This window comes from Rhinichthys klamathensis, unplaced genomic scaffold, assembly GCF_029890125.1.
Source record: "Rhinichthys klamathensis goyatoka isolate OS25496 unplaced genomic scaffold, OSU_Roscu_1.1 h1tg000973l_1, whole genome shotgun sequence".
Taxonomy (NCBI): domain Eukaryota; kingdom Metazoa; phylum Chordata; class Actinopteri; order Cypriniformes; family Leuciscidae; genus Rhinichthys; species Rhinichthys klamathensis.
Window position 1 is genome coordinate 239116 of NW_026607285.1, and position 23194 is coordinate 262309.

Sequence of the window (23194 nt, forward strand, 5' to 3'; positions counted from 1 at the left end):
TTCTTTATAATGAAAACAAGAAACACCCCCACGAGCAGCAGCTGACTGCATTCTCTAAGCCTTACACATCAGAGCTAAACGACTAAATGTAAAGATTTCTTTAAATTTAACTTCCAAAATATTCGACTACACACTCACACACACAAGTTTTAGTGGGTGGATGAATGCAAGTTGTGGATTCTCCGTGCATTTCGTACAAGGGCGATGATGACATTGTGTGCTAAAGGCAGATGCATAAATAATACCATCTGCCTATGAGTATATGTGTGTTATATAACAAAGCAACACAGGTTGACCATGAATAAGCATCCCTCCATGTGGACCAGGGATGAGAATAACGAAAGGACACAAGAAAGAGACACTATAAATGCTGGGAATGTAGGGTATAATCAGGGAATGATCAGTAATTCCATGACATTTGTCTGAGCCACACACACACAATTTTGTGCCGCCTGCTGATTAAGATAAACAATGTTTTGCCAGCACACCCAGCTAACAAAAGTCAGTCAGAAGATGAATCACATGACAATACACACCTGTAGCTATCCGAGAGGAGTCATTTGTGCTTTAACAGCACAGAGTTATTCAGCGATATTTCAAAATATGAAAAAGTATGACAGGAACCCCCCTACTCCCTCCTCTCAATGACTTTCCCTTTGGTCACAGCACTCTGCCTGATCGGATCAGTCCATTTACAGGAAAAGCAAGGGGTCTGTGGGTATTTATGCCTGATATGGTCCAGTCATAAAGGCCAGGTGGAGGCTGAATTCACCCTTTTTCTGTATTCATACTGGGCTGGTCGTAGTACCCAAGGGCATCCAGGATTACTGCCAGCCCAATGCTAATGTCCCTATGCTTTTGTGTACCAACGGAAAGTACAATCATTCACATTCAGCCTCTTTCTTTCAGCGTCTCACTTTGTCTTTTTCTTTCAATAAAGCTTTGAAAGTGAGGATCAGAAGCTCAAAAAGACACCGTCTTCAGCAGTTTTCAGACAGGAATTATTTCTAGATGTAACTTTAGGAAATTACTTGTTTTGTTTCAATTGCTGATATGAATTTCATCTTGGTTATTATACATCTATGTAACTATATATACACATGAAGCCCATTAGCAAGGAAGCCACATTAGGTTTTCTGTAGAAATACCCCATTTGCAGGTGTATGTCAGCATGATTAATTCATTTTACCAGCGAAAGTCTCCAATAACAGGGGGATTTCTGAGACGAGAGAGCGAGTAGTTTTCATTTGGTTATATGATCTCAACATGTCAGCCAGTATGGACTGAAGACCAAATGGCTTTTTCTATCACTAATACAACTATTTTTGTTTATTTAATACATAATACTGTGAAATATTACCATACTATTGTCTATTTTAATATATTTAAAAATTGTATTAATATATTAATGCAATTAAAATGTATTCCTGTGATGACAAAGCTGAATCCAGTCTTCAGTGTCACATGGTCCTTCAGAAATACACTGTAAATATGCTGAATTGGGGATCAAGAAACTTTCCTTATTATTATCAAAGTTTCAATTTTTAACAGTTGTCCTAATTTTCAATGTCAGGATTCTCTGATGAATAAAGTCCAAAAGAACAGCATTTATTTGAAATAGATTTTTTTGTAACAGTGTAAAAGTCTTTACTTTTTATCAAATGCATGTAAAAGTCATTTATTTCCCCTAAAAACATCTCACTGACACCAAACCTGAACGGTAGTGTGTATCATTTTAAACACATTCCTATGCATAAGTACTATGCATTTCTTTAAGCATAAAGCGGGGAATGAGGAAACAAAAATGAGGAAACAATCAGTGAGTGCAAAACTACAAGTATGTTATTAAGTAAAGTATGTTATTAAGTTATTAAAATGTTATTAAAAATGTTGATCTCTCTCTCTCTCTCTCTCTCTCTCTCTCTCTCTCTCTCTCTTCTCTCTCTCTCTCTCTCTCTCTCTCTCTCTCTCTCTCTCTCTCTCTCTCTCTCTCTCTCTCTCTCTCTCTCTCTCTCTCTCTCTCTCTCTCTCTCTCTCTCTCTCTCTCTCTCTCTCTCTCTCTCTCTCTCTCTCTCTCTCTCTCTCTCTCTCTCTCTCTCTCTCTCTCTACTCCATGGGTGTATTAGACTTCCCTTCCTAATTTTTGTCCTGCCCTCTTCAAGATGAACAGTAATCCTTGCAGTCTGGTTGCTAATCTTCTTTACCCTCCAAACCCAGACCTTAATCACCTGATCCCTACTGTAATTACATGATGAGGGGTGTTGGTGGTCTCGGCCCCTCTGCCCTCCCCACACACACACACACACACACACACACACACACACACACACACACACACACACACACACACACACACACACACACACACACACACACACACACACACACACACACACACACACACACACACACACACACACACACACACACACACACACACACACACACACACACACACACACACACACACACACACACACACACACACACACACACACACACACACACACACACACTAACGTGAACGGGTAAGACAGGGATTAAACTTCTGTTGTAGAAACTCGCAAGATCCCGGATTCTAACAAAACCAATGAAGGATGAGCAGCTTACAATACACAATACATCTATTCGGCAAATATGATATTATATTTCACCAGCGGAAGAGATTTATGTACACAAACCTTTCATATATATTTCAGTAATAAAAGAATCCACAAAAATTAGAGTTCCGGTTCTATTGTGATGGAAAAACTGAGATAACTAAAAAATAAAGAACTAAAAAAATAGAAGGTGACAAACAGTGGTGTATGTCTCAGTGCTTTGTGTGTGTGTGTGTGTGTGTGTGTGTGTGTGTGTGTGTGTGTGTGTGTGTGTGTGTGTGTGTGTGTGTGTGTGTGTGTGTGTGTGTGTGTGTGTGTGTGTGTGTGTGTGTGTGTGTGTGTGTGTGTGTGCGTGCAGAGCAGTTCACACCCACAGTCTCTTTATGACAAGATTAATGACAGTGAGGTCATCGCTATTTTGTTTGTAGGAAGCATTATTCAAGTTTACGGTGCTTCATTTATTTCACTTCATGTGTTTATTTGTTAGCTTAAGACTCAAGACTGACTAGATATCAAGAGCACCGGGTGACTGATGGCAGATGTAATGCCAATATATACATAGCACATTTTAAGAATTACAAATTAGTCATATAACTGTTCAAATCAAATAAACATTTTACACAGTATTTATAACAGAATATCTATATTATGCCCTAACTACTGTTCAGAAGTTTGGGGTCAGTAAGATTTTTTAATGTTGTTGACTCTTATACTCACCAAGACTGTGTTTAATAGATAATTAATTGACCGGGCCTATACTTTGGTCTATCACTATTCAAGACAACTCAATACACCAAAAAACAATGGTGGGCTCATTTAAGGACCAAGGCCAAACTGCAGAGTGACCTAGAAATGCTCTAAATGGCCTCTACTAAATATATGTGTGTGAGTGTGAGTGAGTGTGTGTGTGTGTGTGTGTGTGTGTGTGTGTGTGTGTGTGTGTGTGTGTGTGTGTGTGTGTGTGTGTATGTTTATATACTCAGCAGCAGCAGTCATTTTTACACTTTAGCCGCGTTCCTGTTTGCTCTTTATCACACACTGATATTGTGGAGCCAAAAGCTCACTTCCACTACTAACAATGGCGCACAAACACACTCACACTGTGGCATTGTTTGGAGGTCGCATTAATCTCTATCACACACTCTAATCCAAGGAACACAAGCTTTTTCTCCAGTTAAACTGCTGCAATCACATTTAAAGGCCCTGTTCAAAAATATTTGCTCACGAGGTTAGAGTAAGCGGAATGTGTGTTCATTTACTCATCCATTAATTATTAATGATTATCTAAATGAAGGAGTGCCTGCGATCCTGTTTAGATCCTGTTTTCTTCCTGCAGGTCTTTCTTTTTGCTCTTATTCTCTCTCTGAAAGACCTCTCGAGGGGAGATAACTTCACATCAGTGTGTGTCTCTCTGTGGAGCATGAATAGATGCTCTTTCAGTACAACACACACACACACACACACACAAACAAACACACACACAGGGAATACATTTATCAGCAGTGCACTGACTTTCCCACTTAGTGTCCTTGGACAAAACAATGGTACACATCTGACAGCACAAACATAGTTGAGATAAACGCATTAACCACGGACCAACATATGACCTCTCTCTCTTTTAGTTTTACCGTCTCTCTCTTCTTCTATCAGGCCTCATTCACTCTCATTATGTCTTGCATTTCTCCTTCAAATGCCATTGCCGTAGTTTTTGTGTGTGTCATAAAGGCAGGATGTGATGAATAAACTCTTCAGGGTTATTAAATGGTTTTGTCTATAGCATACACTCCCTTTAAACACTAAGACATATTTATGCACGTCACACATACAGGTAGACCAGAAAAATGCTGGTTGTCATCTGGTTTTTCTACATTGACACTGAAAATGAAACCAATTTCATGCACATTCATGTGTCATCATATGTGTACATGGAAAACTTGTGTAAGGGAGACCAGGGATAGTTGTCCCACTTTTCACTTCAGTGAATATTTCTCAGAGCGGGTTTATTTCTGAAACTGAATTTTTGCATAAACACAGACCTTAAAGTTCAAATAGGTATTAAAAATAAAAGTAAACATTTCCAGGCAATTTCCAGGTTATTACTCAGGGACAAAAGATGCAGTTCATTGAACAAATATTACACTTTTGTGACAGCAAAAAAAAAATTATGAAGCACAAAATGATGCCTGGAAATCCAAAGAGTAAACATAACGAATGTAATGGAGCGGATTAGAAAGGGACTGCAATTTGTCAAACCTAATTCTAAAATACATTTCAAACTGTGACTTCAAAACCGAGATATGTACAGAAACATAATTTTTGTGTTTGATTATATAAAGAATACTAGGCAGTAAGTTCATAAATATTATACACTAAAAAAATATTATATATTGTATAATTATTATTATTAATATATTATATAATAATGAAATATCTAAATATTATATTGTATACAATTGTAATATTTTAAACAATTTGTTTAAAATTTGACACTTAAAGCTGCAGTCCGTAGCTTTTTTTTGGTGTTCAAAATGTACTCAATTTATATTATAAACGACTACATCATAAAAATCACTTTCCAAACCGTGTTTTTGTCTTATTCTGAATCACCAAGGTACACCTATAATAAGTGTTTATATTCAGACTATTTTAGACTGGTACGGGTCGTACCACTGCGGAGTATCCCAGTACCTGCGTGACTACATAGACATAAACAGAGAGAAGTAGCACCGGCTACAATGTTCTTCCGCAAGACGCATGCATTTCTGTTTATTAACTGCTAGAGCGACAAAAGTTACGGACTGCAGCTTTAAAAAATACCCTTTCATTTCCTTTCAGTTAAAGGATAAGATCGCCAATTTTAAACCAGTGTTGTATTGTTATGTCAGTAGTATATATAAATAAACAAAGTCTTTCTCCTTGTTACTACATATCAAACTTCCCAATTTTTGTATCCTCACCCATGGACAGTTGGATCAACAGAGGGGTAGCGCTAAAATTGGGCAACGCCAAAGTCCATTTTGGGTATCAAAGTTTTTGGCTAAATTGAACGACACAGCCCTTTTTCTCGGTTTTCCCTAGTCATGTAGTAAATTTATTAAAAGCCAGTCTTGGCAGCTGTGAATTACCCCTTAAGAAAATTGCCCCTTAAATTCATTCCTAATTGTACTGTGTTCACTTGTTTACTCAACAGCTGTATAGATGCTGAGTAAACATCTATACATCAAACTATGATGATATTGAGATTTTAGTTTGGAGGGTAAAATTGACCAAAACAATTATAATTTATGTGGGTTTACCAATGTAACACAAAAACCACTGCTAGAGAAAACACATTTGTATAACTGGACTTTTAAGTCAAAACCTCATTTTTGACATTTATTGCAACAACATTCTCATGTGACATCTAGCCCTATAGCCTTATCTATTTTAAAGTTTAAATTCTTGCTCCTATGCTCTTTCTCAAACATGTGGGTCATATGTAAACAAACAAACAAAAACATTCAAGCAAACAAGCTGTGCTATATTTCAGAGTCTATATTTATAACACATAAACAAACAAACAAGCACAGAAACAAATCTCAGCTGACTGTTGTCAGACATGGCTGCCTGGTACCTCTGGACATGAGCTCGTACGTCTTACACTGAGAGCCCTCAAGACTAATGAGAGAGAGAGAGTGAAGTAAAACACAGCTGCCTGTGTCCACTATCAACACAGCCTTTGAAACTCTACATGTAAAACAAACACAATTGTCTGCATTCAGTCATTTCGAACAGCACTATATATGGTCAAAACTCTAATATGCTTTAGTCGTTTAGTGGCTAAAATAAAACTGCACTGTTTAAAATGTTTGACCAAATGTCATAACAGACGATACAATCAAATTTTTACCTGGTTTATTCTTATTTTAGACTCTATGTTACTGTACATCTTTAGAGTGACATCATCACAGCTTATACACCAATGCTCAACTTTAGACCGCACATATGCGTATGGACACCCACTATACATCTGTAAATTGATCTGCTATATATTTATAAACTGATGCTATCGACCTCTGTCTCTGTGTGGATATGGTGTGTTCTGGTTACAGTCCATTAGCATGTGGTTTAATGTTTATTGAACGAATGTTACTTTGTGTCAGTTAATGTCCTAGCAATGTGATGAGGTCACAAACGTTGAAGGGGGTCACTCACTTTATTAATATTAGGCAAACATGGTTTTCAACTACAATTCATGAAAGAGTCATGTTTACAAAGTCATGTTCAAAGACTGTAACAATGCACATCAATTAGCTAACGGTAAGTTACCTTACTATATAATGAAAAAACAGATCTTTCATGTAATTTTACAGTAAAATGGTGTAAAAATTAAGTCGTCATCATCTTATAATTTAGTTGAAAAAAATAGGTAGTTATGGTAGTTACTAAACAATTTTTTGTAACAGTTTGGCCTTGATAATTCATAAAGGGTTGTTGGATTTACTGTTTTTTTTTGTTTTGTTTTTTAAATGATAACAGTCTGTAAAATGTACAGGTTGCTCTGTAAGTTTATACATTTTTACAGAATCATGCTGGCAACCACAGCTGCCAGTTATGTTCTGTAAAAACAATATGATTTTTTTTACAGTGGGAGTATTGCGCTGATAGACCTTTTGAATAATAAAAATCTCTTTGTGCTAGGAAACTACCATTTTGCTAAGTAATGAAATGAAATACATAATTGTCTGTATTTCTGTAGAATATGATAGCAAGTGTCAGTTACAGTAGCTAAAGTTTAAAATTAATCTCTTAATTTTAAGTCTATAACAGAACAAAACTGACAGAGTTACATCCACATTCAATTCTCTGAGATATCTTTTATGTGGAATTCATGACCATATCCATAACAAAGGTTTGAACATGCCTACTACCCTACTATATAATAAGCAGAATTATGTTCAGTTATGTTCACTTGCTATATAGCAAAAATATTACGATATTGACATATAGTTTTGACGATAAAATTCACAAAAAGAATTATAATTTATGAAGGTTTGGACCAATATACCAACACACAAAACCACTGCTAAAAAAAACACACAAAAACCACTGATAGAGAAAACATCCTTATTTCTGATACAGATACAGTATATTGCAAAACATTCTCATGTGACAACAATGGCCTCCCCTATTTTAAAGCTGTGTGGTATTAAGTGTTTGACCAAATTCATGACCATCCCCCAAAATAAAGACATAATCAGCATTCGAATATGCCTATTGCCTACTACCCTACTTTATAGTATGTGAAAAAAATAGTAAGTCCAAATTCACGGTATTCATAAAACAGTAGACAAAAAGTACCCAGATCACCTATTTTGCCAAGGTTTCGAAATGCCCATCTGATGGACACTTTACTATCGCAATTGTATCCGGATGGATACAGTACATCCGGATTTCATTCATACTATACACATTTATACTTTATAGAGCATACTTTATAACAGTCATAAAGTAAGTTCCTCATCAAATGTGGTACCTACTCAGACAGTATGAGATTTTGGATGCAGCCACAATTCTCCATTTGGTTGAATTATGCTTCAATTTACATGTCTCGGATTAAAGGGAGGTCGACTAGAGAAACAGGTCAACTAAACCAACGGGTGCTTTTTACAGAAAGGTCTACCTGGAAGAATGTATGATTATATAGAAACACACCTACACTCTCAGACTAAGAGTGTTTGCAAAGCTGCTTATGATCTTTTGTCTTAGATGTCCTATGACTATTATATTTTTATGAAGCCTGATACTATTCATGTCAATGTGTACAAAAGTTATATCCAACATGCCTTTTCTCTTCGGCAGAAGGTGAGACCTAAAACAATTTCCTGCTGTAAAAGAACATCCTGAATGCATTTCCTGTCTTCGAAAGCCCCGATGAAAGGGACTGTGATAGAGAGAGTGAGTTGTATAACTTATCTCCCTGGGACAAAAGCTTTTGAGTGTTTGACGCATTTCAATTTAAATGTCTAGTGACGTTTTTCTTGAATTTACAAATGACAGAACCTTCAAGCTTCTGTTATGCAAATCTAAAGCTAACTAAATGACTAACCAGCCAGCACAGACCGTCTGACTGAAACACTGAACCAGTGAAGCGGCGTGTTAGTTTTGTGCACTGAGGACAGACAAAAACAGGCTGTTGAAAATGTGTAACAGGTGGTTTATGGGATGAATCATTGTCATTGAAAGCTCAATAAAATAAAATAGGTCTGTGTAATGATAAAAGAAGAAATGAGGCGAAAATCCAATGAATCAGTAAGAGCTTTAAACTGTAGCCAGGAAAACAATGCATTATTTAGTGACCTACATGTTGACTGGAATATTTGACTGTGAACATTAATGCAGAATCGAAGGCACACCCCCATGCAAACCAACTGAATTTTCACTGTGATGCATTGCTAGTTTCCCCTTCCATCAAAACTGAGAGTGACTGAAATCAAAATCACACTCTTAATCTCTCAGATAACGGTCTGTCTGTGTGCAATTCTTGAAGACATGTCTACATCACAAATGTTCCCACAAATAAAAGGAACATTTAAAATACAAGAAAATCGCATTAAAATAGTTCACACTGTGATATTATATTCTTCAATGCATCATTACTACACTATTATTCAAAAAGTTTGGGCTCTGTAAGAGTTAGAAATGTTTTTGACAGCACAAACAATATTGTGAAAAAATATTACAATTACAGTATTGCAATTTAAATGTCTATATTTGACATTTAAATAACAATTTAAAATAAATTATGCATTTAATTTTCAGGGTTTAAATATAACTTTTAGAAGCCATTACTCCAGTCTTCAGTGTCACATCACATGTTGGTGTTCAAGTAACATTTTTGATGAACAGTAAGAGAACAGCATCTATTTTTATAATAGATTTTTTTGTATCAGTGTAAAAAGCATTTACTGTCACTTTTGATCCATTTGCTAGAATAAAAGTATTATATATTATATATGTAAATATATTTATATAGCATACATTAAATGAAGTAAAAATACTAAAAATATATATTTTTTTTCATGTTACAAAAATTCACATTAATGAAAATAAGATTGTTTTGCATTACAATAATGAGAATTATCATGAAAATGTGTCACAATAAAAAAAATCTTAATGATCCTAAAAATAAACTTACTTGATATAATTTCATATTCTTTCTTTTGAATTTGGGGTGAAATATGTTCTTGACAGGTTTTGTGGGATTCACATGAAATAATTTTTGGTAAATTTTTTGGTGTATCACACTGACACAGACCCCTCTGATGCAATCCTATTAGTGGATAATAAAGAACTTCGCTTCTGGTGACACTCTCATTCTTCTCCGTTACACTCATCTGCCTCATCCCTCCATTCTGTTTTCTCTCTGTGTTCTTTAACTCCAGTCACTCTCATCATATCACAAAGCTTTCAGCCTGGTTAATATTTTCACTCAGTTAAGTCGAACCATGAGATCAAAGGCTGTGTGAGCTTTTAGAGTTTCATCCTCTTTCTATGCGTCTCGCGATCATGCCCGACTCAGAACCCCTTTTACGTTACAAAAACACAACACTTGAATTACCATAATGGAACAAGGCAGTAATGATTTTCTACTAGGCTGCTGCTTTTACCAAAACCAGAGGAACACATGCACCAGAGGGTGGAGAGAGAGAGAGAGAGAGAGAGAGCAGGAAACATACACACGCTGCTTCCTGTAACACTCTTTCCTTGCCCTGCTTGGCTTTATTCCAAATCATTTCAATTTGTGAAAGAATCTCTCCAGAGAGACATGCATCAAAATCATTTCTTTGTCTGAGATTTATTATTGCTCGCTCGAAAGAGATAATTCAACCTTTTAGCTTGATGAGAATGAGAGAGAAAGAGGGTGGCATCTGTTGCACAGCCACCCGAAACATATGCAAAAAATCATTCCGCATCTTTTTCTCATTTCCCTCCTATATTGCATCCACCACACAGAAGCTCAGACTGCGTCTGGACTTCCCAGCATCCACTTCTCCCCATATGGCCACGACAGGGAGTCTTTAGTGCTTTTCTTTGCGCTCTGATCAGATCTCAGGCTCAGAGTTGGAAGGTCTGGTCCTAGATCGGCCTAAACAGGCAACCTGCAACGAGACCCGTCGGGGAAAACCTCCATTTGACAAAATAACCTTCCTCAGTGTTTCACAAGCCATCCTGTTTTAATTACCACCTCCAGTGGCCAATTAGAGGCCAGCAATAAAGAAAGGGATGAAAGAGAGAAAGGCAAGGGTTTTACATCTTCTACCTTCACCTCCACAGCACAATCAGTGATTTCCATTAGTCAGGCCTTTTCTGATTGAAACAGGGGAGGGTCGTATACATGTTTGTGTGTGTATGTGTGTGTGCATGCGTGTAGAGAGAACTCCAGTCTTCCTTTGTTCTCTCAAGGCTGCATCCTGCCATTAAGGGTTTGAATAGGTTTGCCGGGTTTCCTAGCTGGCACAGTCATGGTTGGAGCAGACCCCAAAAACAACACAGCCAACACTGCTTCCAGAGTGTCGCTATATGGTTACCAGAGTGATCCTTCAATGTAAGCCTTTTTTGAAAAGTTATGTTTCCAACTGAGACCTATAAACCTCTATAGCGTTGGAGCCTGCCGAAGTGGAATACTATTCCACAATTTAGGAGCAAGTACTGTAAAAGCTCGTTCACCCTTTGACTTCTTCATTGAAGAAGGGAAAGCCAACAACATTTGATCCGACGATCTCAACGTCCTAGCCTATAATATAGAGTCCTATAGGTTACTGATATAAATTAGTTCAATATAGTACGATAAAGCAATAATAAGTTATGGTAAACCATGGCTTGACGGAGCTTATACTTTGATAAAACGGTTACTACATATAACTGTCGAGGTTTCATAAAATAAGAGCAACAAAAATGTAATAATTTATTAATGATATAATTATTCGGCCAAGCAATGTAGCTCTTTAGCAATGTTTAAGAGAATGGTTGCAAAGCAACACATAGACACAGTAATACAGATGTAATGAGGTCACAGGTGTGTGTTTATAGAGTATTTTATTACAGCTTACAATGTAGCTCAGACTGTCAATCATAATCAAGGCTATAGATTCAGCAGTAGCATACGTTGCAAGAGGGACTGGCAATGTTCAAAAGAACATTGTGATTAATCAGAAGAAAAAAAATGTTTTACTCTGCCCTAGTAATACCACACTTCTCTCCAACACGCTGCATGTACCTTTGTTTGCTGTCCATAGTAGAAACAGGAGGCACAAAGAAAGTAAAGTCTAATGGGTTTTTAAAAAAATCACTATCCTTAAGTATGAGTGGTGAGTGCTCGACTAAAGAAAAAAAGGTGGTGAAAAAGTAACAGTGTGCCAGAGAGTGCATCACACAACCAAAAGAAAGGGCCGACATTCAGAACTAACTCAATGATATCTAAGAGCAGATCAATACATGCATATTCCTTGAACTGTGTTCATGTCCCATCTTTCCCTCAGATCAATACTTTCCAATCAGTGCAGAGCTCAGCAGCTCTTGACTCTGTCCCTTCCCGCTGACCCACAGCACCTTCTTCATCAATCATGACATCTTATCAGATATTCATGAGCTGAGTCAGTCACTGGCCAATGAAACCAGGTCATTAAAGGGGGGGTGAAATGCTATCTCATGCATAGTGGGTTTTTTACACTGTTAAAGAGTTGGATTCCCATGCTAAACATGGACAAAGTTTCAAAAATTAAAAAGATTGAGTATTTCTGTTCTCAAAATACTCCTTCCTGGTTGTCACAAGTTTTGGAAAGTTTTTTTCGAGTATGACGTCAGATGCGCCGGAATTTCCTAAGGACACGGTCCTAAGGACACTTCTCTCGGAAGGGCGCGCGCGCAGCTGTAGAGCGATAGCCGTAACCTATGCCCATCAAAGCGCTGTGCATCGGCTGCGCTGCAATATGTCACCAAAGAAGTGTGTTTTCGGTTGCCAAGGCAAGACAACACTGCACAGATTCCCAAAGAATCAAGCGTTAAGGGACCAGTGGATGGAGTTTGTTTTTCCAGAACATCAACACAGTTGTGCAAGGGTTCTTGTTTGTTCCATGCATTTCGAGGATGATTTTTTTATAAACAAGGCCCAGTTCGAAGCCGGATTTACTAATCGTTTAGTTATCAAGGATGGAGCAGTCCCAACACTAAAGCTTAACGGTCTTGCGTTGGAACCGCAGGCGGTGAGTAGAACTGCTTCAAATATCTGTGTGTGTCTATCGGCGTGTTAGCTCCGCCCACACGGCACGCCTCCACCCGCTCGGCTTTTTCCGGAAAGACTCGGTACAGCCTATCTTTATTTTATAAATATAATAAAACTGAAGACTTTTTGGAGATATGATGGATGCAATATTACTCTATAGGTACTCAAGATTAACATGAGATTGACTGAACCTGAGTGTTTCAACCCCCCCTTTAAATGTGTTCCATTGACAAATATACAAGACTACCATTCCAATTCCCAAGGGATCAGTAAGAATTTGTTTTAAAGAAGCAAGGATGCATTAAATGTATTAAAAGTGACAGAAGAGGCATTTGTAAAGTTACAAAAGATTTGTTTTTCAGATAAATGCTGTTCTTTTGAACTTTCTATTTATCAAAGAATCCTGGGGGGAAAAGACTGTTGCAAATCCATTTGTTCTTTGTGTCAGAAGTAGCGTGAGCGCTTGAAGTACATCAGAAATAGAACGGAGCATCAGTTTACTGTCGGGAATTTGTCGTGTTGTGTCGTGCCGCATCCAGTGTAGACGGCATCAAAGATTATAATGGGTTCTACGTGCTTTTGTCGCGTCGCATTGCTCGTGTCTGGTGTAGACACGGTGTAAGGTTGTGGATCACACTTGTAGTTTGATTCTCTTGATTCTCCCAATTTATACATTTATCCTGATTCGCTTAGCATTCACACTCATTTTTAACACCGAACCTAAATATACAAAACAAAACAAAACCTGCTTTTATGGCATATACTTGTTTGCAATGGCAACTTGAACTTACTGAAAATACAAAACAATGCTGGGCTAAATGTGCTTATGTGCGTACATATGATGGTATTTTTACCAGCTGATAACTTGCAAAGAGCTTATAAATGTGTAAAGGGGTCAAAACAGTGGCAGGAATTCCTCCGTTACACACAAATGAAGATCTTCTCCAATGAGATGTTACCGATGCCTGTACCAAACTGTAATATGCAACATCACTTCTATGGCGAGAAAAAACAGGTATGCTTGAGCATTCTGAGCTTTTTAGATTATCTGTCCGCTTGTTTGTAGCGCACCAGGGTTCGGATGGCAGCGTTCACACTTATCCAAAAGCACTTGCAGTAACAGAGCAATCTCACCAGGGTTCGGATGGCAGCGTTCACACTTATCCAAAAGCACTTGCAGTAACAGAGCAATCTCACCAGGGTTCGGATGGAAGCGTTCACACTTATCCAAAAGCACTTGCAGTAACAGAGAAATCTCACCAGAGTTTGTTTAAATCGAACCAAACCTACCAAGTGGGAACCCACCCTAAGAGTTTAATGCAAAGACCGCAACCGAATGCATATTTGTACCAGACAGATCCAGGCTGAGGAAAACAGATAGACACTCATTAAAATAAGCACATGAAACATTTAATGAGACACAGAGAGCTGTTTCCTACCACCCTGCAGTGTGAGTTTTATTGAGGGTGCAGCAGCCTTTACTCAGCTCTTCTAGCGAAGGTTTCCACAGTAGGGACCGTCACACCTCCCCCAGAGGGAGCACACACATACAGTAGTGTGTGTATGTCACACTTCACCACAGAAACAGGTCATTACATTTCCAGGTGTGGCACAAAGAAGCTCAAAGGTCTGCTAATATAAACATCCAGTAGCTACATTATTGCACAGCCTTGGGGCAGATAAAATCAAATCAGTTATTCCTCTGAAGCAATTTGATTATAAGCTATAAAAAATTCAGCAATAATGTCAACTGCTGCGTCATAATACAGAGCATACCAAGGACCTCAACATTTGTTAACGGTGTTCTTTTGCTTGGTTGATAGTTGTTCCAGGACCAACAAGGATTTTGATCTAGTACCATCCCCTACTTAGTGAAATCCCGGTAAGCTTATAGGAGTCTGTGAGCACTGAGCACTTACTGATGATGAGTCAGGACACTGCATTACTGTCCACTCATCCTCTGTTGGGGACAATTGACCGGGTATGTGTGCCAGAGAACAGAGGGTGTGTGAGTGGCTGGTAGAGACATCTGTCTTTGTATTTCTGATATATCAAGTCTTAAGATCTACTTGGAGCCTCCTGCAACACAAAACACTTTTGAAGCAGAAAGTTGATCTGATTGTTTAGCTTGAGCACTAATGGATTGGAAGCACTATATGAAGCCGTGCCGTGTGTCTTATTGGGTCTGAGCCTTTGTGTAGGATATGTGCGTCAGCACATTTAGTAAAAGGCACTGGAGGGAAGAGCAAAATATGACAATAATGAGCAAACAATGTAGGCCTATTTAAAAGCAAAAATGAGCATTCAAGAGCTTTTACAGTCCCATTCATATTAGTTTAAAGATGCATTCAGTAGTTCTTTGGATTGCTGTTGTTCGTTTACTTTAAGTACAGATACCACAACGGTGTTAGACGCTGCACTGCCATCTATGACTGATCTGCATGATCGTCTTTTATGTAAATTAAACTGACACTATGAGAGGTTAATTTTTTGTCTTTTTCAGCCTTTCTGTCTTCTGTCTTTCTTATCATTTTCACGTCCTGCGCCACGGTGTTTAAATAGCAAATGCATTTGCGGCCATTTGTGCGCCCATGGGCATGCTGGTCTGAAAACGAGGTGTGTTCAGGCGCATTGTTGGCGTGTGGCTATTTTGAGGCAACTGAAATAGACTGTGCCATTGACAAACTGAAACCTGGTCTAAAGTCAATGGCGCAATATACTTTTTTTTTGCTATTTAAAGAGAGCATGTCCACAACGCACGTACACTTTGTCAGGTATATGGTCTTAACCTCGCGCATAAGCAGATCCATTTACTCGCCAGAGAAGCGTTCAGTTTTTCCGCTTGCAAATTCCGCCATGTAAATAGCGAATCCGCCATGGTGCAAGTACAACTGGCTTTTAAAGGGAATGGGAGATGAGACTCTGATCTATTGCACGTTATGCCCAAACCACACCCATTACTCATTAAGAGAATAGGGACAACCCTTTTAGACCATGCGCCGGGCGAGCCGACCTTTTTTCCCGTCGTTCAACTAGCAAAAGTGGATTCGGACATGCCCTAAGTGCACTTGCGCTGTGCGCTTTAGACCATTCGCTTAGATCGTTAAAATAGGGCCCAAAAAGTGTGTCTAATTTCTAATTGTCAATTTTTTTTTTCTTTAAATCACCAACCTACAATACACTACTAGCGTATCTACAGAGGAAGCAGCTAATGAGCGTGAAGATTCTCTCCACATGATGAAACACATTGACGGGGGTGACCCACACATACATACTCTTTACAAAAACACAATTTATTTCTTGTGTATGTGTGTAAAACATTTTAAATTTGCACCAAACTATGCATCTTTAACTAAAAAGGACAGACTATGAATGTTATAACTATTAAATATGAATTTAGAGTAAGATAAAGATGAATATCGAAAAAACGTGAATGGTCAAATTCGAAATAATGAAATTCTGAATTAAATACTTTATTCAGGTTTTACTGAAAGAGTTAAAATAACAAAACAAATACTTCATAGCTGGAAAATCTGGCCATTTTCAAACATACGCATGAGAAAAGTAAAGCGGACAAAAAAAAATGTTTTGTTATATGCACACAGGCATGCATCAAATATGGCTTCACTGTTCATTACATTTTTCATCATTACAATCTACACCAGGTCTGTGTTACAGAGTCAAGCAGACAGACGGCAAACAGACTGACATGCCGTATTGGCTCTCTCAGAGACGGATTTAGTGTCCCAGTCTGAGAATCGGTCGGGACAAGGAGAAGGCCGTGGATTTGTGTTGTCTTGGCTTGGTTGTTAGGTAATCTGTCTGATCATTAATCAGTTCATATTCATTTTGTAACATGGTTTAAATAAATGAGACTGAGAGGAAGAGTGTAAGAGAAAAACAAGAAAGCTTATGCAAAGCTCATATCCTTAAACAGACTAGACAATCTATTCACAAATGCAGCACGACCTTTGACATTTGACCCAAGCTGTCTGCCACACTGGTCTTACCCTCCAACGCCAGGAAGGACCTTTATTAGACCTTGTGTACCGTTAGCCTGCTGTGCTGTTTCTATTCTATTAAGTTTGCATAAATATACCCTTGAAAGGAGATAATCTAATCAACACTGCACTTTAAAGTGTTTCTAAAGACATGAAATTAAGTTAGAGGGATTCCCAAGATTCCCCTTCTCAGATAGCTAAACAATAACATTGGCAAAATACAATGTTCAAGAAAATAGGATCAGATAAATCGTGCACCTTGTGTTACAGAAAACATTTGGTATATTTATGGGGGACTATGCAAAAGGTTCAAGAATTTGCAAAATGCAGGACACAAACCCTTCACACAGAGTTAAATTGTTATCCCACGCAATTAATACAGCTCTCACCAGTGTGCTTACGTTAGCTATGACATTTAACACAAAAAAACCATTGCCGCTCTGTTAGGAATGCAGCAGAAACCGTCTGTGAGGTTTTCTGCTGATGCACAGAAGCCCATAACGCTGTAGGAGTGAGCTGTGAGAAGAATGCAAAAGTCATGACCATGTGTAGGTGGAAGAGAAATATCTGAAACCAACGCGCAAGATCCACCTTATTAAACCTGTCTACTTATATATTCCTTTATTTATTACTGCTGTTCCTCCATGTTTCCTTATCCATTCCATTTCATGTTTCAAACTACTGCTCTGACGTTTGTTTTGAGACTCCTTTTCTACTAACGCCAAGAAGCCAGCATGAATCTGCTCATTCCATGTCACCAAACAACCAGCCCTGAACGTTTAAATAGAAATCCTGAATTCTACAAATTGCTCGCCATTGTATAAAGCATGTTTCCAAAACAGGAGATTTTGATTCAGTCACGCTTCACAACATCACATTTAACGTGTGAAACGGTGACCATTGTGTTTGAGCTCCTAATCATTTTCATGTGAGTAGAATTAGAAACACCACTATTCGAGGGTACCCATATGAGCCAAGGATTTACTCAGGCAAAGAGGTCATGCACATGGACTGCACTAGAGTATAACACATTTTGATTATCACAGGAGTAAAGATAAGTATTATGATCATGGCTACCCATATCACTATGTCCACAGTAGCTACAAAAACATAAGAGACTAGACAGATAAAAAATGTTCTATCTGCAGGTCTCACCGTATGATATATTTCATACAACAGTTCTCTAATTTAAAGGGTTAGTTCACCCAAAAATGAAAATTATCCCATCATTTACTCACCCTAAAGCCATCCTGGGTGTATATGACTTTCTTCTTTCAGACAAACACAATCTGAGTTATATTAAAATCCTGGCTCTTCCCAGCTTTATAATGGGAGGGAATAGTAACTGAGATTTTGAAGCCCAAAAAGGCAAATCCATTCATCATAAAAGTAATCCATACGGCTCCAGGGGGTTTATAAAGGCCTTCTAAAGCGAAGTGATGTGTTTTTGTAAGAAAAATATCAATAATTATAACTTTATAAACTGTATTGACTAGCTTCCAGTAACATCCATCCACGGGTTCACGAGAGAGTTGAGTTCCGGCGTATGGCGTAGGACTTAGACGTAGCGTAAATAAGCTTAGGTGAGAATAGACGCCTCTCGCTGTTCAAACAAATAGGGCTGGGCAACAAACTCAAGCTCGTCCGACACATGTCTTTAAAAATGATTGGTTTAGACTTCTAATTCGTGACCGTTGTTTTTTGCTCTCTGCACTTCCGTGTTCGTCAATATGTCATGCGTGGGGTCAGAGTTCACTCTTCGGCCTGAATTTGACTCGCGTACGGCCGTTATTTTTATGATAGATGGATGCGCTTTTTTGGGCTTCAAAATCCTACTATTCACTCTTATTATAAAGCTTGGAAGGATATTGGGCAGAATATTTTTTAATATAACTCCGATAGTGTTTGGCTGAAAGAAGTAAGTCACATACAAGATGGCTTGAGGGGAAGTAATTTATGGGATAGTTTTAATTTTTGGGTGAACTAACCCTTTAATGGATCAAATGAAGTTTCTGATATTTAGTATAACATCACTCGGCTTGCCTGTGTGGCATTCCCAAAATGTTGTGATGTGTGGATATTCAATACAACAACCCAATTGCAAGTGTAAATATTTTTTTACATAAGACACTAAAATCACATTAAAATGTCAGAAATAACGGTAACTGTAGACAGAATATACTTGATGAAAAAAAGTTCACTAAAGCAGACTTGCACAGTGTGACAGAGTTTAGTGTCATTTGTAGTGTGTCGGTTAATGGACTTTCTGTTCAAAGAGTGCTCAGGTGAGGAGGGGAGATGAGTTGGGTGCTTTAGTGTTTTCAAGTAGCTAAATCTTCCTTTCCTCAGAGTGGCATTTCACATAATTTCAGCACCAGCATGCTTATGGAAAGCCCCAAATCACTGTCTAGTAGGCTACCTATGCATTATGCAGTCTGCCCAAAACTGTCAACTGCTGTTTCATGCTAGCCTACATTTAAATGTGCAGGTCTGACTGCATCTGCTGAATGAGAGAGTATTGCAAAATAAAGTTAAACAAGCGAGTGAAAACATCATTCACTTTTACAAATTCAGAAAAAAACAATGTTGGAGGGAAGATCTGTCCCCAGGAATGATTTGTCTCACACAAAAACATATTTATACATGTATTTCTCCCTTGAAAATGGGCTTTATGACATTTTCTAGCCTAGGCTATATACATTTTATCTATCTATCAATCAATCAATGAATCAATACGTCAATCATTAGGACTCGTGAAGCACAGAGCCACTAAAGATGCATAAAGCTTACGATTACACATAAACACGCACACGACACAAATAATGCTGAATCGACAACTGCCACAAATTAAAATATACCACTGATGTGTTTTATTTCCATGGTTATTTTTTTTCCATAGCTTCCATGTGCGCGCGCGCACAGGTTGTCACCTGCCTCCCGCCTATTACGTTCACACGACTTTTCGTTGCTTTGGAAAATGCAAAAGCTAACACACACCAAAAGTGTCAAATAACACTTTAACTGTTTGAGTTTTAAACCAGCCTTTTATGTGAGTACTTCTTTGCGTTTCAAACATTTCAAAGAGAGATGTGATGTCATTCTAATAGCTATTATTATTTCCTGCATCAATGGAACTGAACTCACCTCCATGGCTGTTGATAGTGGCGCTCCAGGATGAGATCGTGTAACACAGCAACACAGTTAAAGCAAACAGACCAGTAACTGACTTCATGTTCCAACAACAGGAACCGCTCTTCTACTAGTTCGGAGACAGTCCTCTATTTCGAGTCTCAGCTCCAGGTCATTATAACGAGAAAGATTGTAGATTTGGCTACGCAGTTTAAATTGATTAAATAGTTAATATGTAAAATATGGATGCTATATTTACTTAACTAATTTTAAGTAAGCACATTCTTGCTGTCCGCAACAGAACAGAAATTCAAAACGTCCACGATGCTCTTTTTCTTTGAGTCTCGAAATAATCACTGCACAATTCAGCGCATCGCACAATATGAGTAGAAACCAAATCCGCTTGCTTCCGAGAAAATGTTTAACTTTCCCGAAGTTTAATCCGATGTGAAATACATTCGCTGTCAGAAGCTTGAAGCGCGTGAAGCCTGGCGTTCAAATCCTCCAGCACTGGCTTGAACACAAATTCAATTGTCCCGTATGACCACCGGATATTCCCGTCCGAGTAAATGATATCTGAATATGTCCAATGTGGGATTCCAAAATCATATACAACATAGAGCTAAATGTACCCGCCTGAGAAACAAAACTATAAGCGTGAATTCGCTTTCTAGCCGTCTGAGTAATCTCTAATAGGCAACACAGGCTTCAGTCAAGTCCTCTCCGTGTCCCGCCCCATTGTCTACGTCACAACAGGTAAAGCGTCTCGAGTTCAAAGGAAGCGCAAGGAATTTGTTGAAATACTTGGGAAACGAATATTGAATGTAGGCTGATGCCCTCAGCAGTCTGTTAGCCTGTACCAAATGATGAAATCCTCAGATTTCAAACAGAAACCAATACAATTATTTTTTAAATGTGTAGGCTATTTAATGGGCAGCATGAAAATGCAATTCAATGTTCTTATAGCCGATTGAGAAAAAGAAAAAGAAAAAAAGAAGTGATATAGCTATTTCATGCATTCGTTCTTTATAAAATTGATTCACTTAAAATAAAATGTGTGCAGGAATCGGACTACAAAATGGAACTGGTTCTATAGGCTAAGCCATGAAAATATAAATCTCTATAGCCTAAACTCAGTAAGTAATTCTTATAATTAGATAATTAATTTAATCCGTTTCTATTCATTATATATTAAAATAATTGAAATTGAAAATTAAACCATAAAAAATGTCCCACTCCCATGATAGCCTAAATGGCACGAGGAGCTGTCATATTTCTATTAGGCTATTTATGATTAATGCAAGTTGCGACGGGAACGTGCAGAAGGGCATAGACCCAGCTAACAAAATTATGTTCTAAGAACGTTGTGGGAACGTTGGTTTGAAATGTTCTAAAAACGTTGAAATGTCCAGTTTGCTTAACGTTGCTGGAACGGTATCTTAATGTTAGCAAAACGTTGCTGGAACGTTAGCATAATGTTGCTGGAACGTTATCTTAAGGTTAGCCTAACATTGCTGGAACAGTATCTTAATGTTAGCAAAACGTTGCTGGAACGTTAGCATGATGTTGCTGGAACGTTATCTTAAGGTTAACATAACGTTGCCGGAACGTTAGCATAACGTTGTTGGAACGTTAGCATAACATTGCTGGAACATTATTTTCAAGTTTGCATAACGTTGCTGGAACGTTAGCACAACATTGCTGAAACATTCTTAAGGTTAGCATAACGTTGCTGGAACAGTATCTTAATGTTGGCAAAACGTTGTTGGAACGTTATCTTAAGGTTAGCATAACGTTGCTGGAACATTATTTTAAAGTTTGCATAACGTTGCTGGAACGTTAGCAAGCACAACATTGCTGAAACATTCTTAAGGTTAGCATAACGTTCATGGAACAGTATCTTAATGTTAGCAAAACGTTGTTGGAACGTTATCTTAAGGTTAGCAAAACGTTCATGGAACAGTATCTTAAGGTTAGCAAAACGTTGTTGGAACGTTATCTTAAGGTTAGTATAACGTTCATGGAACAGTATCTTAAGGTTAGCAAAACGTTGTTGGAACGTTATCTTAAGATTAGCAAAACGTTCATGGAACGTTATCTTAAGGTTAGCATAACGTTCATGGAACATTATCTTAACATTGCTGGAACATTGACATAACGTTGCTGGAACATTATCTTAAGGTAAGCATAACGTTCCTGCAGCGTTCTTTCCCCAAAAATGTTATTAACAATACAACAATCAAAGAACATTAAAATGTCCACTTTCTTTCATGTTAAAATTACATTTTAAGGTTAGAAAAAAAATTCTGCACCATTCGTTCAACTTAATTTTTTTTTATTAACACAACCATGTGAATTATAAGCACACACTTTTACAGCACATCAAAAAGTAGAACATTTCATGATTATCATACATTTTAAACGCTACATTATAGCTTAAAAAAACAACAACAAATATTTTCATATAAACATTTAAATGAAATGAAAACCGTTTTTAAGGGTTAGTTCACCCAAAAATTCTGTCAGTAATTACTCACCCTCATGTTATTCCAACCCCGTAAGACTTTCGTTCATCTTCAGAACACAAATTAAGATATTTTTGATGAAATCTGAAAGCTGGCTCACTCCTCCGTAGGCTTCTAGGCAATTTCATTCTGGCGAATTTATCAAGCAACGACAATCATTTTTGTGCACAAAAAAAAATAAATAAATAACAACATTATTCAACTATTCATTTTCTTCCGTATGGGCCTCTGAGTGACTTCACTAGTGCTGGGAGAAAAAAATAGATTCACCTAGGTATAGGGCTGGGTACCGAGTTCGGTACTTTTTAGGTACCGACCGAATTGCCTCGATACTACCGAGTATCGAAACATGTCTTGTTTTTCGGTACCACATTTCGGTACCTAAGTGGTTAATCTCGTCAATGTCAGTGAAACAATAAGCATGCAGCATGATTGGCTGTGGCGGAAAAACACTAGTTTACGCGGCTGCCCAGAGACGCGGCTCGTCGCACGTGAGGCTGCAGTGTGTGTGTGTGTGTGTGTGTAAGCGTGCGTCCCAACCCAGATAGATAGATGTGGAAATGATCCAAAGTGTACCTATGTCATGTGCCAGACTCGATGCCAGATGCACGCGATGCAATATTTTCGACAAGATCATTGCTGCCAAGACCGCAAAACACGGTAAATCTAGGCACT

The 23194-nt window shown here is 38.0% G+C and overlaps 1 protein-coding gene across 2 annotated transcripts in view; it reads right to left on the bottom strand.

The window, feature by feature from the left end:
* The window catches only part of sema4f (sema domain, immunoglobulin domain (Ig), transmembrane domain (TM) and short cytoplasmic domain, (semaphorin) 4F), a 72175-nt gene extending 51452 nt beyond the window's left edge, over positions 1-20723 (bottom strand). For both annotated transcript variants that reach the window (XM_056244392.1, XM_056244391.1), the window contains exon 1: positions 20010-20723. In XM_056244392.1, the coding sequence (XP_056100367.1) occupies positions 20010-20097 (88 nt within the window). In that variant the 5' untranslated portion in view covers positions 20098-20723. The remainder of the gene's footprint in view (positions 1-20009) is intronic.
* Between the last annotated feature and the right edge of the window lie 2471 nt (positions 20724-23194).